The 16,448-nt window shown below is 39.1% G+C and overlaps 3 protein-coding genes across 3 annotated transcripts; 1 reads left to right on the top strand and 2 right to left on the bottom strand.

Annotated features, from left to right (window-relative positions):
- Positions 1 to 260: 260 nt before the first annotated feature.
- Positions 261 to 6,432, bottom strand: poll (polymerase (DNA directed), lambda). The gene is given in 10 exon segments (XM_040004820.1): positions 261 to 1,130; positions 1,227 to 1,395; positions 2,052 to 2,180; positions 3,416 to 3,589; positions 3,744 to 3,782; positions 3,784 to 4,083; positions 4,239 to 4,347; positions 4,541 to 4,838; positions 5,028 to 5,171; positions 6,335 to 6,432. Coding segments are annotated over 9 exon segments (1,695 nt in total). The 5' UTR covers positions 5,143 to 5,171; positions 6,335 to 6,432; the 3' UTR covers positions 261 to 768.
- A 127-nt stretch (positions 6,433 to 6,559) lies between these two features.
- On the top strand, positions 6,560 to 10,939 carry dpcd (deleted in primary ciliary dyskinesia homolog (mouse)). Its single transcript, XM_040004826.1, has 6 exons — positions 6,560 to 6,687; positions 8,662 to 8,742; positions 8,846 to 8,970; positions 9,047 to 9,180; positions 9,332 to 9,434; positions 9,895 to 10,939. Exons 1-6 carry the CDS (start codon positions 6,624 to 6,626, stop codon positions 9,997 to 9,999), a joined length of 612 nt encoding a protein of 203 aa, XP_039860760.1. The 5' UTR covers positions 6,560 to 6,623; the 3' UTR covers positions 10,000 to 10,939.
- Positions 10,940 to 11,994: 1,055 nt separating this feature from the next.
- Positions 11,995 to 16,241, bottom strand: fgf8b (fibroblast growth factor 8 b). Its single transcript, XM_040004825.1, has 5 exons — positions 15,512 to 16,241; positions 15,380 to 15,416; positions 14,652 to 14,832; positions 13,091 to 13,197; positions 11,995 to 12,852 (listed from the first exon to the last, which is right to left on the bottom strand). The coding sequence occupies exons 1-5, from the start codon at positions 15,568 to 15,570 to the stop codon at positions 12,556 to 12,558; spliced, it is 681 nt and encodes a 226-aa protein (XP_039860759.1). The 5' UTR covers positions 15,571 to 16,241; the 3' UTR covers positions 11,995 to 12,555.
- Positions 16,242 to 16,448: the final 207 nt, after the last annotated feature.

Genomic DNA, 16,448 nt, shown 5'->3' with positions numbered 1-16,448 from the left:
GGTTAACGTCTCAGTTTCGTGGGAACATACCTTCGGAACAGCCAAGTTCTTCTCACCAGCAAAATAAAAACGTCTGTGTTTTTGTTAGTCGTTTCCTTTATTTGGCCTTTTTGAAGTGATAAAAGTGATGGGAGAGAGGTTCTACGTTGTACCAAAGTTCCAAAACTCTACAACACTTAACTAGTGAATACTCTAACCAGGACTTCTTAGTTCTAAAATAAATAAATATATATGTTAAAGAAAGAAAGACAGACAAACAAGTCGTGTAATCTTTTATTACATTCTGTTATCATCTGTAATATTTTAAAAAAAATACTTAAAACATTCAACATCCTCCTGACATGAACTGAAGGTCACTTCACTCACTTAGTGGCACTTTTCCCACATTTTTTTTCTGAATTTACAAGCCTCTAAAACCTCTTCTGCCAGTATTAGATCATCGTTGTTGTTTAAATTTCACACTTTTAAGTTACCACTGCCACCTCACACCAAAAACACTCCTGGTTCCAACAAGAATATTCAATTTTGTGCAGTAGCCACAGACATTTTGGAGCTAAACACAGGCAACAAACAAGCTTTAGCTTTTTATAAGTTTGGACTACCACCATTCTTTAATTTGCAAAATATGAATTAGCATTCAAGTCAAATAGGGCTCTTGTATAATCTAAGGACCTGTAAAATATACTTAAAATTGTTTGAGTCCAATAATCATTATTCCTTATCATCATAATTATTTTTCTATAAAACCATAAGCTAATCGTCAAATCATCACCAGTCCCTTTCATGGGGATCTCTGTAGGGTATGCCCAAAAGGCTAAAAACATCCTTCTCTGTCAGTGTGGGAAGTGGAGTGCCACCATGCACCTTCACACTTCCTTGACGTACCACATCTTTGTTCAGTGAGTGCTCTGATAGGCTCATTCTTTTTGTCTTTGCCAAGGCTCTCATTGAACGGTTAAAGTGTGCCGAACCAGTGAAATACATCAGAGCACAAGCAAACTCATTGTAGGGCACTATGATGATATCCAGCCTGCGATGGCGTTGGTCATGCCCCAGCAAACGACACACACCCATGTATTTCTTCTGCTCACCGTTCTCCTCGTGGCTCACCAGGTCATCAGTTAAAAACCCTTAAAGTAAACAGGTCAGAAATAAAGAGATTTTTATTTTTAAAAAAAAATAAAATACATGCTTAAGTTTTTCCCATCAACAAAAATGATGCTTACCACTGTCACGGAGTGTCTGTAAGACTTTAGTAAAAATGCCCCTGTGGGACTTGCCATCAGGGTGAGATATAAGTACATCAACATCTCCACATGTGGCTTTTCCCCGACGATAGGAGCCACATGCTATTGCCACTAGGCCAGGGTCGATGGCTTGTGCAGCATCCCTCACCTGCACATGCATGGAAAAGGCCGTTAATAAAGCACAAACGCTGTTACCTGCAAAAACATTCCACTTCTTATTAGCATGCTGATATTTTTGTGTGTTGTTTTTTTTCCACATTTGCTTGTTTTTGTATGTTTACTGGCAAAAAAAGAAAGTTTTTACCTGTTCCCAGCCAAATACTGGGAGGTAGCCTTGCTAAGGCATCGCATATAATTTTGACAAGCTCAAGGGAGCACACATGCTTTAGCCATCTATCTAATATGCACGCTCTATCTGGCAGCTTTGTAGGAAAAAGAAAATCTAAGTAATACAATATGAAAACAACTAGCGTTGTACTTAACGCTCTGGAGCGAACAGGTATCTGGCTAACTTAAGATGCAGCAAGTTTAAGGATTTACTTTTCCCCTTTGGGATGCTCTACTTCGTGAAAAGGCAGTCTGGTTTTTCCATCATCAAGCAGTCAAGGAAAGCTGACACAAGCTTTTTCCTTCTTCAGACACTCTTTCTACATTTCTGATGGTTAAAGAAGCAAATCTTATTCAGATATCTCAACTCTGTTTAAACTTGACTAAACATATTAGAGTGGTGAAAGAAATAAAGATATTTCAATCATCATCACTAAATTATACATGCTCTTAATGTGACAGATGAAGATGCATTACCACTTTTTCTATGGCTCCTGCTTCTTCTCTGGGCATTCGGTCTAGAAAGTCATTGTAGTGCTTGAGTCCTATTTTCTGAGTGTTTGTCAGGTGGGCTTTTGTACGGATATCCTCCAAAGTACGAAATCCCTGAAAGGCAAAATGACATTTTTAAGAAAAAAACTGTTATGTTGGCATTTGCTTACTGATTTTTTAAAATTCTAATTATTAATAAAATTAGAATAAACTAGAATACAAATTAAAGACATTCACAGCCAGGAATGAAAGTGGCTTGAGATTCAGTGTTTCCTGGAACCTTGTTCCGGTAAAATTGATTCATGAGTCATTAAATCTGATATTATTTTGAAGCCTGGCACACCTTCCAGCTGAAGTCATGGAAGCAGATAAGCCATCACATGGTCTCACCTGGATACAACTGTCAATGTCAGAATACATGTTAGATCAGACAGTGGATCTAAATACGATGTGTCCTTGAGACTATCTGTTATTTCCTATTTAGAAACGTCTTTCACATAAAATATCACTTCATTTATTTAATATTTGTGAATTGCTGGCTGAATCCAGAAAGAACGGTTACCCTCAGTGCCACAGCAGCATGCAGCTTGTCCACAAAGAAAATAAGCTCACAATTGAATCTATGACTTATTTCTTAGTGACTAATTTCAACCCACTGTACTGTTACATCAGAGTTTAGGATGAACCCACTTGAATTCCTAGTCACAGCTGTACCTTTAACTCCTTCATACGATATTTATTAAACTTTGTAAAATTATACTGATTTCATTTGACTGAAGCTGCTAATTATACAGAGTCCAGAGTATAGCCAGGGAGAATTTTTAAAAGAACTTTGGCATAGTAAAACTGACACCTCATAATTGAGTAATTTTACAGTTTAGAAAATCCAATAATGGTATAACAATACATATTGTAGCTCACATTTTCACCAGAATTTGTTATTTTATTAACAGATTTATGAGAAAATGCAAGGACTGTGTTGTTGAAAAATAAATTCCAAAGCTCTTTGTAGACAAACTGTCTAATGGCAACACTGTTTTTACATTATCTTAAATCTTCTGTAGTTCTGCACTGCAATCAGTCAATATGTGCAGCAATACCAGTGCAGCAGAAATTTTAGCACCATATCATTCAGGTTGTTTCATTTTTCAGGCTATAGCCCAAAATTTCAATCTTAAACGCCTTACTGTTATCTTATATTTCATGAAATAGAAGTCAATATCATATCACTGTGTTGTAAAACATATTGTAAGACAGAAAAGACACAGACAACATAATTCACTAACAACTTTTTGTGCAGGGTACAATCCTTGTACTTCAATCTCCTATACTAATATGTGAGTTTTCACCTGTTGGTACCACAGTTGTGCGGTCTTAGTCCCAGCACCCCAGATGTTCATGAAAAGCTCCAGCACTGGCACAGCCTCACCGATGTGATCAAGCTTCCGCAAATGACCGCTCTCCATAATCTCTTCAATTTTGTCAGCCATGCGTTTTCCTATTCCTGGGATCTGACAAGCTTCCTGAGACCAATGGGAAAAAATGTAATTTAAAAAAAAAAAATAAAAGCCAGACAGTCCTTGTATTATCACAGAAGATACAACCTACAGTACACAATGACATATACAAGTAATCAGCAATCTAAACATTGCATTTAAAGTATCTGGGTAAGGCTACCTGATATGATGTAACGGGTTTATGGTAGCTTTTCAGTGCAGTTGACAGCCTTGGAGTAACCCAGCGCCCTCCACTTGTCCCCCTGATGCGTGTAGGCCTTGGCCAGCAATTCAAGTTTGTCTGTGATGTGCTTGTTGAAGTTATTACTTTTGGACTGAGAGGACTGGGCACAGACCCACTTCCCCGATACTGGCTTCTGAGCAGCAGTATCTGGACCAAGGGAGAGGCTGGGGCCAGGAGTCTCCTCTTTGGGGTGCTGGCCAGTGATGAGAGCTTCCAGATCACTCTGAGAGACGCCGTCTTCTTCTCCCCGCACTTCCTCTTTGCTGTCTGGGACTGTCTGAGGGCAGGATGTAATGTAAAATAACTGTTTCTGTTTCTTGCGTTTGGGGTCTAAACTTTTTCCCCTGACTGCTCCAAATGATTACTAACTGAAAGACTGAAATGCACCAAGAAGCTGCAAAACAATGTTTTCAACATGATCTGGAAGTTTACCATTTCTGTGTTCTCCTCTTGATCAGTCACTGGCTCAATCACAGTTTCTGCATCAGGTTTGATATTTAGTGACTCTTTTTTAATTTCTTCGTGCTTTGTTTCAGAGTCACTAAGTGGATAGAACATAAAATGTCATTACAATACGAAGCTTAAAACATATATTACTGTCAACGAGGTAAATGTAAAGTACAAATAAGCTGATACACATTTTCTAATGTTTGTGAGAATATCTTGGGATAATCATGCAGCAGGAGTACAATTTTACCTTTAACTTTCAAAGAAAGCATTTTTAGATCACAAACCTCTTGGGTGAAAGAAGACTGTAGCTGGCTATATCTAGCAGCTGTTTCTCACTAATGCACAAGCTCAGCCAGGTACATTTTACCAGTTGGACTCCAGAGGGCATACAATTTACTTTCAGCAAGCGCAGAGCCCTTTCGCTGTCCACGTTGTCGTCCACAACAACATGAGTGACACCGGGACACAGTGAACTCTCTGTTCGTCCCCCATTCTGCTGAATTTGTCTTTGGAAAATCTGGCATCTGGCATTTCCTATTCCAGCAGGCAGAAGGTACACCGTCACTCCATTAAAAGTGTTTCCTGAGGCAGAAAATGTTAAAACAATCCCAGTAAACAAATATTTTGCATTCTGGCACAGTATTCATTTCTCTCTTAATGTAATGCAGCCTTATTTATATTTTTTCCATGTTGTGCTCCATTTTTTTTTTTTTTTTTTTTAAAATCACTCTTTCTGTAATGTGGACGCATGCGTGCAAACACTGTAACCACCTGTGACATCACAGTCATCTGCTGTCTTCTTCAGTGGGGGTGCATCCTTCCCCTGTAGCACTTTTGCCCTTTTGACTTTAGAAAAAGCTTTCATGATACCATGACGAGGCTCCATCTTTTCTGGTGATAGGAGGAGCAAGTGGCCTGTGACGTAAGAGAGAATTATAACACTGCAGTCTAAAGCTGGGAAACAAACACATACAGTATTTGGAAAAAAAGTAAAATAAAATAATTTTAACAGTGATTCAGTCCAGTTTGCTGACATGAGAAAATGGACTTAATTTAGTGTGTGGAAATGTCAAGTAATTTATTGTTCCCTTAACATGTCCTTTAGTGGAATGTATAACCCATCTAAAAATGTTGCAATTATGAGAGACATTTAAGTAATTTTCTAATATTTTGAATTTAACAGCAATTTTAGAGCAATTAGTTTGGTCGCACACATTTCACAGAGCCTGCTGTCTGAGTTATCAGTACTGGCATTTAAAAAATCCAATAAATGATCATTTCAGAAGAAGACACTTTAAAAGCACCCTTCACTCATGAGTGATGATAGTGTGTCGCTTGTTCTCCAGAGGGCACTCTGCAACTTCCTTGTTGACAGCACACTTGTTTGTAATCCCACAAACAACAACCCTTTAGAGTCAGGCAGAGTGTATACTGCACATAACTACACAAAAATGTTAGGGAAATCTATTCAGATTTCATGTGTCTGAAAGAAAACAAATATTGGCTCATATAACAGGATGCAGAAATTTTAAATCTTATTCTGGTCAGAACTTTTTGTTAAAGAGATCTTAATGATGCATTGGTGTGTGAGACACATTTAAAGGGTGAAGCTCAAGGGTTTGGTAGGATGAACTTTCAGCTATGTAGCAGTTTAATAGCATTATAATCTCACATAGATTTTGTACAGTACAATGCTTCACTCTGAAATGCAAAGTAGCATATAATACTCCAGTGAGAAGACATCTGTCCCCCAGTACTTTGTCGCGTTACACTACTGCTATTTGACTGGTGTGTCAATTTTCTTAACCCCTACTACGAAAATAAATTTTTCTTACAGTTACTGCTTTAAAACTACTCTCTGTACAATGGATACTCTTGACAGATAGTGTACGGTTTGCAGACTATCTTTAGCTGAAGCTGACGTTAGCAATAGCCAAGAAATCAGTATTTAGATTATTACAATTGTAGTATTATCTCAATATATATAAACTAAATTTAAAAAAAATCTAAAGTTTCCCTGCATAAGTGCATGTTTAAAGTTGTTTAAACGCTTGAAACTCTAATGTTTTGGATCTTACCCCTGATCGCATGGAACCATACATACAGGAACGTCAAAAGACGGACAACGTTCAATTTAAACGTTTTACTTCCGGTTCATCGAGTATTTAAATTTTGTTAAAATGTATCATAATCCCTGAAGTGACATATTATGTTTTGATTGAAAAAAATAATTGATTCCAGTAAATTCATTGATAATTTTTTACCTATTATATAAATACTTTTGTAATTTGCTTAATGTACTTATCGCGGTTGCTTTGGTTACGGGTTGAATCCGGAAGTGGCTCTATAGAAACATTTGTTTGAAACATGGCTGTGCAGAGCTGGAGTGATATCCTAAAATCGTCAAAGAAAACGGCTTTAATACATGATGGTAAGTGCAAGAAGTAAAATGTGTTTTTAATACAGAGACCTGTTTTTCTCGTTCCCCCAGAATTACTTTCATTTTAAGCATTTTAACTCAGTCATCTCAACTTCGCACACAGCGGTACCGCTAACATGTAATATAAGTAGGTAACAAGAGGTGGTACAGGTGGTATTGAACTCCATTGAGGTTGTTTTTGCTTTAAAATTACAAGAAATGCGTGTCTTTTTTAGTAAAAGAGCTAGGCTCCAAATTGTAAAAAATTAAGATAATATGTCCAAAGTAAATATGTGCTTTTCTCTAGATGTCAACGGCCAGCTAGTCAGGCATTTGCACTGCGCACATTGTTACTTCTCTTTCTTAAGTGAGTTCACCTGCTTGACTATTTAAGCCTGTTGTTCTTATTTGTAAATTACGGTTTGATCCTAAATTTATAAGGAAAATATACACACACCAGAGACTTCCCCTTACCCCCTTACTGACAGAACTGCCTCAATTCTTCATGCCACAGATTACATAAAGTGCTAAAAGCAGTTCTTAAAGATCTGGGTCCATATTTACATGAGAGCATCGCATAGTTGTGCAGTTTTGCTGACTGCACATCCATGAGGTTCTATCACATCCCTTAGGTGGTCTATTGGACTGAGATCTGGTCACTGTAAAAGCCATTTTAGTACAGTGAACTCATTATCACGTTCAAGAAACCAATATGAGACTACCTGAGGTTTATGACATGATGTGTTATCCTGCTGGAAACAGACATCAGAGGATGCAGTATTGTTACAAAGAGATGGACACGGTCAGCAACAACAGTCGGCTTTTAAATGATGCTCAGTTGGTACCAAAGGGCCCAAAGTATACAAGGAAAATATCCCCTACAACATTACCCCACCACCTGCAGCACAAACTGTTGATACAGGGCATGATGCTTCTATGCTTTCATGCGTTTGAACCCACATTCTGTTTCTGTTATCCGAATTACACTGCCCTAATCTGAACCTCAATCCTCTCTTGTCCAATTTTTCTGAGTCTGTATGGATTATAACCTCAGTGTCTTGTTCTTACAAGAATGACATGCACCATGGTCTTCTGCAAGTTTCAACATGCTGTGTTCAGAGATGTTCTTCTGAATATGTTGGTCGTAACAAGTGGTCATTTGAGTTACTGTGACCTGCTTGGCTATTCTCTTCTAACCTCGGACATCAACAAGCCATTTTAATGCTGAGAACTGCTGCTCACTGGATATTTTCTCTGGATTCTCTCTAAACCCTAGAAATGTATGTGTGAGAAAATCCCAGTAGATCAGCAGTTTGTGAAAATGCTCAGATCAGCCTGTCTGGCACAGATAACCGTGCAACTTTTGAAGTCACTTAAATCACCTTTCTTCCTCATTGCGAAGCTAGGTTTGAACTTCAGCAACTCATCTTGACCATGTCTACATGCTTAAATACACCGAGCTGCTGCCATGTGATTAACTGATTGGATATTGACATTGAAAGGCAGGTGTACCTATGGAGTGGCCAGTGAGAGTATATTTTACATATATCATGACAATGATCAAAATTAGTGCTGGGTAAGGACTTAATTTAGTTGGGTTTGGCCTGATTTCTGTTGTTGTAGTGAGTAGAGAGTAATTTGTTTACTAATACTTAGGAATTCGCCTGTATGTTGGCTGAATGTCGGTATCTGTTGATATTGGTTCTTTTGACTAAAAATCAGTATCACAAATCAGTGTGATGAAGAGCTGATTTTTTTTTTTTTTAAAACAGGTCAATTATTTATTTAGATTGAATATATTGGTGTTCCTGGTACAATAGTTGGAGATAAATAATAAAGAATAAACAACAAAATAAACTGACTGAAAAACAAAGATCTGAATCAGCTATTGGGACAACTGTTTTGCAGCATTGGTATTTGCCTAGAGCTTTTGCAATTGATGCATATCTGCTTATATGGCTCAAATTTGACTTCTTTTTTGTGCAGGAAAAAGGAAGATCCACTATCTCTTCACAGATGGAAAAGAAATGGCAGAAGAATATGACTTAAAAACAGATGAGCTCCTCGGTAAGTCACATGTTTTGAGTTATACACAGCTGAATGGTGTTAATTTCTACAGTTTCATGCATTGGATCAGTTTGTGTCTCATAAAGCATTTGATACATTTCAGTGAGAAAATGGCGCCATAAAAGCACGCTTGGAGTTCAGGGCTTGTGGCTGGTGGAGGTTGGGGAGCCCCTTGCAGGTCCTGTTGCATCTTTGGAGTCTGATATGATCAAAGAGAACAGCTCAAATGTAGGTGTTAACGTTTTAATTAGATCTCTACTTTTGACTTACATTTGTGAAGTTCGTCTTCATTTTGTTCGCGCAGCCCATGTTCATGCGTAAAGACACAAAGACCAGCTTTCAGTGGAGGATCCGCAACCTTTCCTACCCCAAAGATGTCTTCAGTGTTTCAGTGGATCACTCTGAGAGATGCATCATCATCAAAACCTCAAACAAAAAGTAAATATGCATGAGAACACATCTGTGCACCTATTTCTGTTTTGTTCACTGGTTGCATTGAAGTCCCTGCATTCTCCCTATAGATGGCACTGTTTACAATACGTTTGTCCCGACAGTTCAGCTTTGTGACATCCTTCCCATGTCTTCCCAGGTATTACAAGAAGTTCAGTATTCCTGATCTCGACCGCAGTCAGCTACCATTAGACAACTCCGCGTTAAGTTTCACTCATGCCAACAACACTTTAATTGTTAGCGTAAGTTTTGCATACCAGCAATTGATAGATATAGATATATATGTATGTATGTATATATGTGTGTGTGTGTGTATTTTATGCAATTTTATCATCAGTTTATGATAAAGTTAAAATTGCTCCAGCCCAAAGAGAATCTATTTAACGGGTATACCTGCACTGTTATTAAAAGAATATATATGTACAATATATGTTTTTGTCCACACATTCAAAGAAAATGTATCTCTCTCTTTTGCAAAGAGACATAAGAACAGTTTCACTTTATTGTTTAAGCACTATATGCCAATCATGAGAGTGAAGAATTGTTTCTTTTCTTTTTTTTTTATTTCCCACGTTTATTTTTCGTGCCTACAATAATTGCTTCAATCACTTTGTGTGTTCATTTTTTCAGACTTTTTTATGAAGACACTCAATAATATGCATAAATAAAATCTGTTATTATTATTTTTTCTCTGTTGTCCAGTACAAGAAACCCAAAGAGATCTTAACCCTTGAACAAGAGCTACTGAAGGAGCTGAAAAAGCTGAAGGGGAGTGCTGACGGGGATGTCGACTGCAAAACCCAGTGAATTCTGCCTGTGGGAGCCAGGGAATAATTCTGGGTTGCATTTAGAGCAGAACCTCGCAGCATCATTTTCCAGTCACGTATGAGCTCTCATTTATTTCTTCTGTACTTAATCCCTTCATTAAGATTCACTGTGCCTTGTCCCTTAGCTTAATGTCTAATTGTCTTAATTAATTTGGTGGAATTATATGTCTGGAAATGTGTCCAGCCATTTATGTTTGATACAGTGATATTTAGTAAAATATATTATTAGTAGATTTAAAAACTTTGTGGTTTAATTTTTAACCCAAATTCTTTGGCTGACAAAAAATAATGTCAGAATTTGTTTTTGCTTCTTTTTACCAAACCTACTGTGGAGAAGTTTTGTTGGGGGGGTCACATAACCTACCGGCCTCCTTCCATTGATGTCCTTGTAAAACACTCAAAACACACAAGGCTTCATCCCTGTTCGTTCCGAGGTCACAGTTACGAGGACATCCCATTTGTGTTAAATGAATACCCTCATGTTCCTTGTATGTAGTGGGCCACCCTGAAAGCCATTACTGAAACTTGCGTTACCATTTTCCTTTACAAGAGAAGGCGAGTCTGACTTAGTGGTCTATGTCCAAAGTGCCGTAGACATAAGTAAGAATTAGATGCAACTGTTTTTGCAGAGCTTTATTTCAAATTTCTATGAAATTTGTGTTTGTTTGTTTGTTTAACGTGAAGGAATGTGAAGCTGAGATTTTATATCTTTGAGAAACTGAAATGTTTGTGTATACTGTACGCTGAATGAGGTTTATTAAAGTTGGGTATTTCTCTATTTTCTTTTTAATCCGAGTTCAATTAAAGAAAAATTGAAAAATTGTTGGCTGGTGAGGAATACTTAGACAGTGGACAACAAAAGAAGTAGTGTGTTTAAAGGAGACAATGGCATTTAAATATAGATTGTTTGAACCCTGTGATTCCTTGCATTTTTTACCACTTGTCCAAACCCAGAGAGCAAGTGCAGAAAGCAGAGACAAAACCACAGGTCTCTCTCTCTCACTATTGTGCTTTGTCTTCATCCAGATGGAAAGAACAAAAATATAAGAAAACGTTTCAAAACCAGCTGGCCCTGTCGCTTTGTAAATTCTTGTGAGGGGCCTGACTGTCAAAATGACAAAAATAAATTCGTACGTAGCGTTTGATAGTTCGGTCTTGGTGCCAAATGTTGATTCTGATTATATTAAACATAATGAAGGTTTCTGCTGCTGAGTAGCGTTCATTTAGAAGTCTTAATTTTCTTTAATAATTAACTGTTCTCAGAGTTTCATCTACTGTCAAAACGGCTAACAAATTGGACATCCAGCTCCAACATTGTGGGAGCTCTGTTCAGGGTCTTCTTCCTCCCCTGTCATTTGGCCTCTGATGGTCATGCTCAGCTGCTTCTGGGAAGAGGGTTTCTTTCCTGCCTCCCTTTCATTGCCGAATGCCTATTCCCAGCCATTCCCCCTCTTTCAGTTGATGCCACAGTTTGCCACACAAGCCCTGGTGCTTTTTCTGCAACCCCTCAACTCCCTCTTCGCTGCCTCGCCACCTCCCCCCCCTCAAAACCCCTTACCCCTCCCTGTGTGACTGGCTTCCTTTTTGATAACTGACCCCTCCTCGTGTTATTATTCGAACCCACTATTGTATAACATGCCCTTTTATATGAGGTTTCACAAAGGGCCCATTTGATCAGAGGGTTACGGTGTGCGATCGTGAGAAATGCAACTACATGGTGGTAACCTTTGTTTGGGCCAAAATGGTGGGCTGACCTCATCGCTTTTAATGCATAGCTCGGGCCATTCAGGCCCAAGTCTCACTTGCTGAGCACATTGAATTCAGTAGCCTGTCACAGATATTGCCTCTCAGTTATCTGGGTCTCCAGCTTGAAGAAGAAGGTGGAGAGAACTGCAGTTTTGGGGGGATACCAGCATCACACGCTAGCTTTCCATCCCAATATAAACACACAAGAGAAAACCAGAGCAGCCCGTGATGTCGTTCTTTAGTGGTTTTAATATACACTCTACAATAAATATTTCCATCATTTGATGTAATTTACATTTTTACAGTAAAAATATATTTATATATGTAGAAAAAAAACAGGTTACATAGTCTCCAAAATGGCCTCATAAAGGCAAGATAGCATGTCAGCTGAAAGTCAGATGCTGTAACCACAGATAGCTGCCGTGTCTAGCTTCATTATACTCATTTAAACATTCTTTGTTGCTGAGCTGACTAACTTCTAACAAAGGGTTTTCATTCGTGAAATTATTGTTGAGCTCTCCTGTACTTTAAATGCCTCCTGATTTAATAAGAAAATAAGCGTTCTACAGTTTGTCTGAATTGGAAAAAAATCTAACAGATTAGATAGTCAATGTTTACATACAAGCCAGTACAAAAAACAACAAAAAATTATATATCGAATCCAAAAATGAGGCAAAAAGTGTATTGGCACTTGACAGGAAAAGTTAGTTTGCATGAAGCACATGGTTTTCTCTTGTAGTGGTTCTTCTGTGCTGGTTCATCCACGGTTCTCCCTCAGTGGTTTCAGTCCTCAGCGTCCCCCTGAGCGCTGGTGGTGGGAATGTTTAGTCCGCTTGTTGAAAGGGTGCGCGGGGACAGGGAGAGGAAGAACATCAAACGGTCTCTTCTCACTCAGCAAGTGCCCCCTGGGTAGACGCTTCATGAAGTGGGCCTCCCTCTGGTGTTGCTTGGTCTTGGAGGCCTTCCTGGGGCGGCCCTTGCGTGTAAAAGCCATGTACCAGCCCTCGTACTTGGCGTTCTGGAGTGCAGTGTAGTTGTTTTCCAGAACAATCTCGGTGAAGATGCAGTCCTTGCCTCGCCCTTTCCGCTGAGGAAAGAAAAAGACACGAGAAGCTGAGACGCATTTGGACAATCTCCAGGAATCAGAAACACCATCTTTATTTCCAGACAATGAAATATCTCTCAAAACCGAATTTGTTCCGGCTTTGAATGAGTCTCAACAATGTATTGCCATAAGCTTGAAATCTGGAAAATACATTTCCAAGGAACACTTCACAATGTCGCTGTCGTCTTATGCAGCCACAGAACTATTATTTCCAGATTACCTTGCCGATCAACTTCCCCTTCTTGTTCATACATATGTAATATCCTGTCTTCACCCCTTTAATACGAATGCGACTTCCAAAAGAATCCGTCTCCACTTCCAGTTTAGCTGCATAGACAAAGAAAGCAAATGCGTATAATGAGATGATACAGTCAGGTCACGGTGCAAGCATGCAGACAAACGACCTCTGCATTTCTTTTTTCTGGTTTTTTTTTAATGCATGGCAGAAAGAATATGAAAATTTATCATCAGCATTAAAGAAAATCAAAGTCTTCTAAAAAAAAAAAAATCATGACCAGTCTACTAAAGATGACATAAATTCTCTCTAAGCCCTTTTTTGTAATCCAGCAGCCACCTTTAACAAAGCATGCTAACCTTCCAAAATAGCATCAAATGATAGTGATTTTGTACGGCGTGATTGTTTTCGAATGTCTGTAAATGCTGTGCTGTGATGCAGCACAGACTGGGGATAAAGGAGAGAGTGAATACTGCGGTCAGAGACACAACCACCGAGCACAGAGCAACGGTCAGATTTGGGCCAGTTACAACAGTGACACCCACTTAGGATGTGTGGAGAGTGTATGCATGGCTGACTCTTGCTCTCTCTGTGAATGTGAGTCTAGGCAAAAGAAATTTAAAAGACAAAAGTGCACACAGGAGAGGACTGGAGAGGAAAAGGTATAAAGTGAAGATGCTGACTTCACCGCTCCTTGTAAACTGAGTCATACATTGAGTGTAAAGCAATGAAAATTCCTCATAAAACCAGCCTCCAAGTAGCAGGCATCATGCATTGAGAGGTGGATGGATGGTGGCGGTTGTGGTGGAAAGATGCCTAGACGCACCAAAATTTTGGTGACAGAAATTATGTTTCCTTTTAAGTTTAAGGTCTTTTTTCCTCCAGTTAAATGTTAAGAAAAATGTCCCTGCTGAAGTCCATCATAACAGGTGTCACAGACTTTCTGCAACACCAACACACTAAGAAATAATTCATCTGCACAAGACATAAAAGATGGCAACACTGATGCCACTAACAATGTTTGCAACTGTGGCTTCTGTTTCTACTGGCTCAAACGGTTTTCCACAGGCGGCCAAAAATGACATAATTTATGCTGCTTTTCAACACCGTCCTGCGCGCCATTGAATTTAAACAATTCCGGTGTTTGTAAGGTGAACATGTTTCGTATTTTACTGTTTTCCTGAGGTTTAAAGGCACTGAAATGTAAGAAACGATGGCCTTTAACTGTCATGGGGTTTGACTGATCTGGTCATAATACACGGGCTTGAAGAAGTAAAGTCGCTCGATCATTTTAGAGACAATAAAAAGTGATTCCCCTGAACGGATTAACATATGTGCATCGTTTAACTACCTATTTATTACATAAACTACAGTGAGCCTAAATACATTATCGCATGCGTAAATTTGGAAAGGTTAATGGTTAAGTGAGACTATTCAGCAACTATTTAAAAATAAATCCCCAAAATATATAAATATATTTTTGTTTTTTTAACTATAAGATTTAGTCCTCCCTGCTGGTCTTATTTAGCGATCACTTGTATCTAACCGTGTGCCGCTCCGTCTTCTCCGTTGGCGTTCACCCTCTTGTTGGCCAGGACCTGGACGTGTTTCCCGCTGGTGCGACTGTACAGCTGGTAGGTTCGGGTCAGCCTGCGGCTCATCCGGTCCGATAGCCGGCTCTGCTCGGTAACGTGGTGCTTGAAATTCGGAGGGGACTGCACGGTGTTCTGTCGAGAAAAAAACACCCCGAACACGTCAAGGCAAAATATTTATTTCACCTGTCTGGAAATAAAAAGCCCGTCAAGTCACTGAGCCAAGGCCCCTGCCAACAGTTCATCATAGCATTAGTCATTTTTAAATAAACCCAAAATAAAATTGGGTTATTTTGAGTCTTTTCGGAGATGCTTTCAAGAAACCTCGTGGATGACATTTCACTCTGTAGGTTGTTTTTTACCACCGTTGATCTTTCACCCCTTCATGACTTTCTCTTTTCCCCTCATTTCAGCCGTTCGCCGTCCACATGTGTTTTAACAATTACCTTTTAGGCTGGAGCTTACCGCTTTTCAAGATGTTTGAATTGTTGCCAATTGCCATAGCACTCATAATAAAATGTTTTCATTGTTATTGCAGCCTATTGGAGAGGTGGAGGGAGTGGGCTATAAGCTGCTAAGCACTGCGCCTTTGGTACCTGTTAAGTTTTGTTCAAATTAATTAGCCTATAGAACTTTATGCAGCGTTAGTGTATTTTTTTATTGAAGTGAAAGTGTGCGTTACCTGTGCGTAAAAGCAAAGCGCCGTGAACTGAAGTAACCTGCGGCAAAGACAAAATCAATTAAAAGCTTTAACTTGTTGCTCAGAATGTATGATTTACACAGAGAGCTACATGAAAAAAGTTGTTTTACTTACAGATAACCTAACCTCGAAGTTCTCAGCCTCATCTTGTAATAGTTCAAATATTGCTTCATGAATACTCCACTGATTCGCTGCTGGAAGCTCTCGGAAATAAAGTTGCTCCTGAAGGGGATTTCAGCTCAGTTTTATCCCCCTCTTGTTACGCATAGAAAGTGATACCCGTGGCAATTAAGAGATCCAAAACTGTCAGGGTCCCATACAGGTACGGCATCTACGCTCCATTCTACTTATAGGATAGGGGGAAAAAATGGGCGATTTAAAAGCGTTAATCCAAACTTTAAAGTCCCGAGAAAGCGTCGCTTTCACCAAACCACCTCCATTAAATCCTCTTTGTGACACTCAGTTGTTCAACAATGAAGATTTAAAGTAGAATGAATCCCACTTGACTTGCTTTGTCACCGCAGTGAAGAGTTTTAGTTTTACGCACAGATCTTTACGCACCAGCGATAAGATGCGTAGCCTACCGTGGGTTTCCTAAAAAGAAAGGTGATTCGATATGAAGGAAAACTAGTGAATGAATATCACGAATGCTAGCGCCGCTCAGTTTGCTTAAAGTTTTCAAGCAATGTCACCACAACTGTCTTTCTATAAGATGCGCAGATAGTAAAGCTCCTGCTTCAACCTTCCTCCCACACGTGTATTTCTTGTGGTTGCCTCCAGTCCGCATACAGCATCTGTCTCCCTCTACATTTAAATACTTTAACTTGCGGGAAAGTCAATATCCTCGGTGAGAGCAGGCGGAGCGTTCAGCCTGGAGCCAAGTTGAAACCGAATACTTGTTAAGTTACTTAGCCTGCAACTATTTGGTTGCAAATCCATAAACACCGCATTCATCAATGAGTTGACTTTATAATTAAACACCTTATGAGATGAAATATAAACTAGATCCTGTCACGAAAGAATCGGCTTATTTGCGGGTAAATTGGTAGAC

This window comes from Simochromis diagramma, unplaced genomic scaffold (assembly GCF_900408965.1).
Source record: "Simochromis diagramma unplaced genomic scaffold, fSimDia1.1 OVJJ01000487.1, whole genome shotgun sequence".
NCBI classification, from domain to species: Eukaryota; Metazoa; Chordata; class Actinopteri; order Cichliformes; family Cichlidae; genus Simochromis; species Simochromis diagramma.
This window is presented reverse-complemented; position numbering and strand designations above follow the sequence as displayed.

What these genes read in the sequence shown, in the direction of transcription:
- fgf8b (XM_040004825.1), bottom strand. Translation starts at nt 15,570, where the DNA reads ATGAAGCAATATTTGAACTATTACAAGATGAGGCTGAGAACTTCGAGG. An exon ending in ACTTCGAGGTTAGGTTATCT is followed by an intron (nt 15,417 to 15,511) that starts GTAAGTAAAACA and finishes TCTTTGCCGCAG; the next exon opens with GTTACTTCAGTTCACGGCGC. An exon ending in CGCTTTGCTTTTACGCACAG is followed by an intron (nt 14,833 to 15,379) that starts GTAACGCACACT and finishes TTTTCTCGACAG; the next exon opens with AACACCGTGCAGTCCCCTCC.
- dpcd (XM_040004826.1), top strand. Translation starts at nt 6,624, where the DNA reads ATGGCTGTGCAGAGCTGGAGTGATATCCTAAAATCGTCAAAGAAAACG. An exon ending in TCAAAGAGAACAGCTCAAAT is followed by an intron (nt 8,971 to 9,046) that starts GTAGGTGTTAAC and finishes TTGTTCGCGCAG; the next exon opens with CCCATGTTCATGCGTAAAGA. An exon ending in ATCAAAACCTCAAACAAAAA is followed by an intron (nt 9,181 to 9,331) that starts GTAAATATGCAT and finishes ATGTCTTCCCAG; the next exon opens with GTATTACAAGAAGTTCAGTA.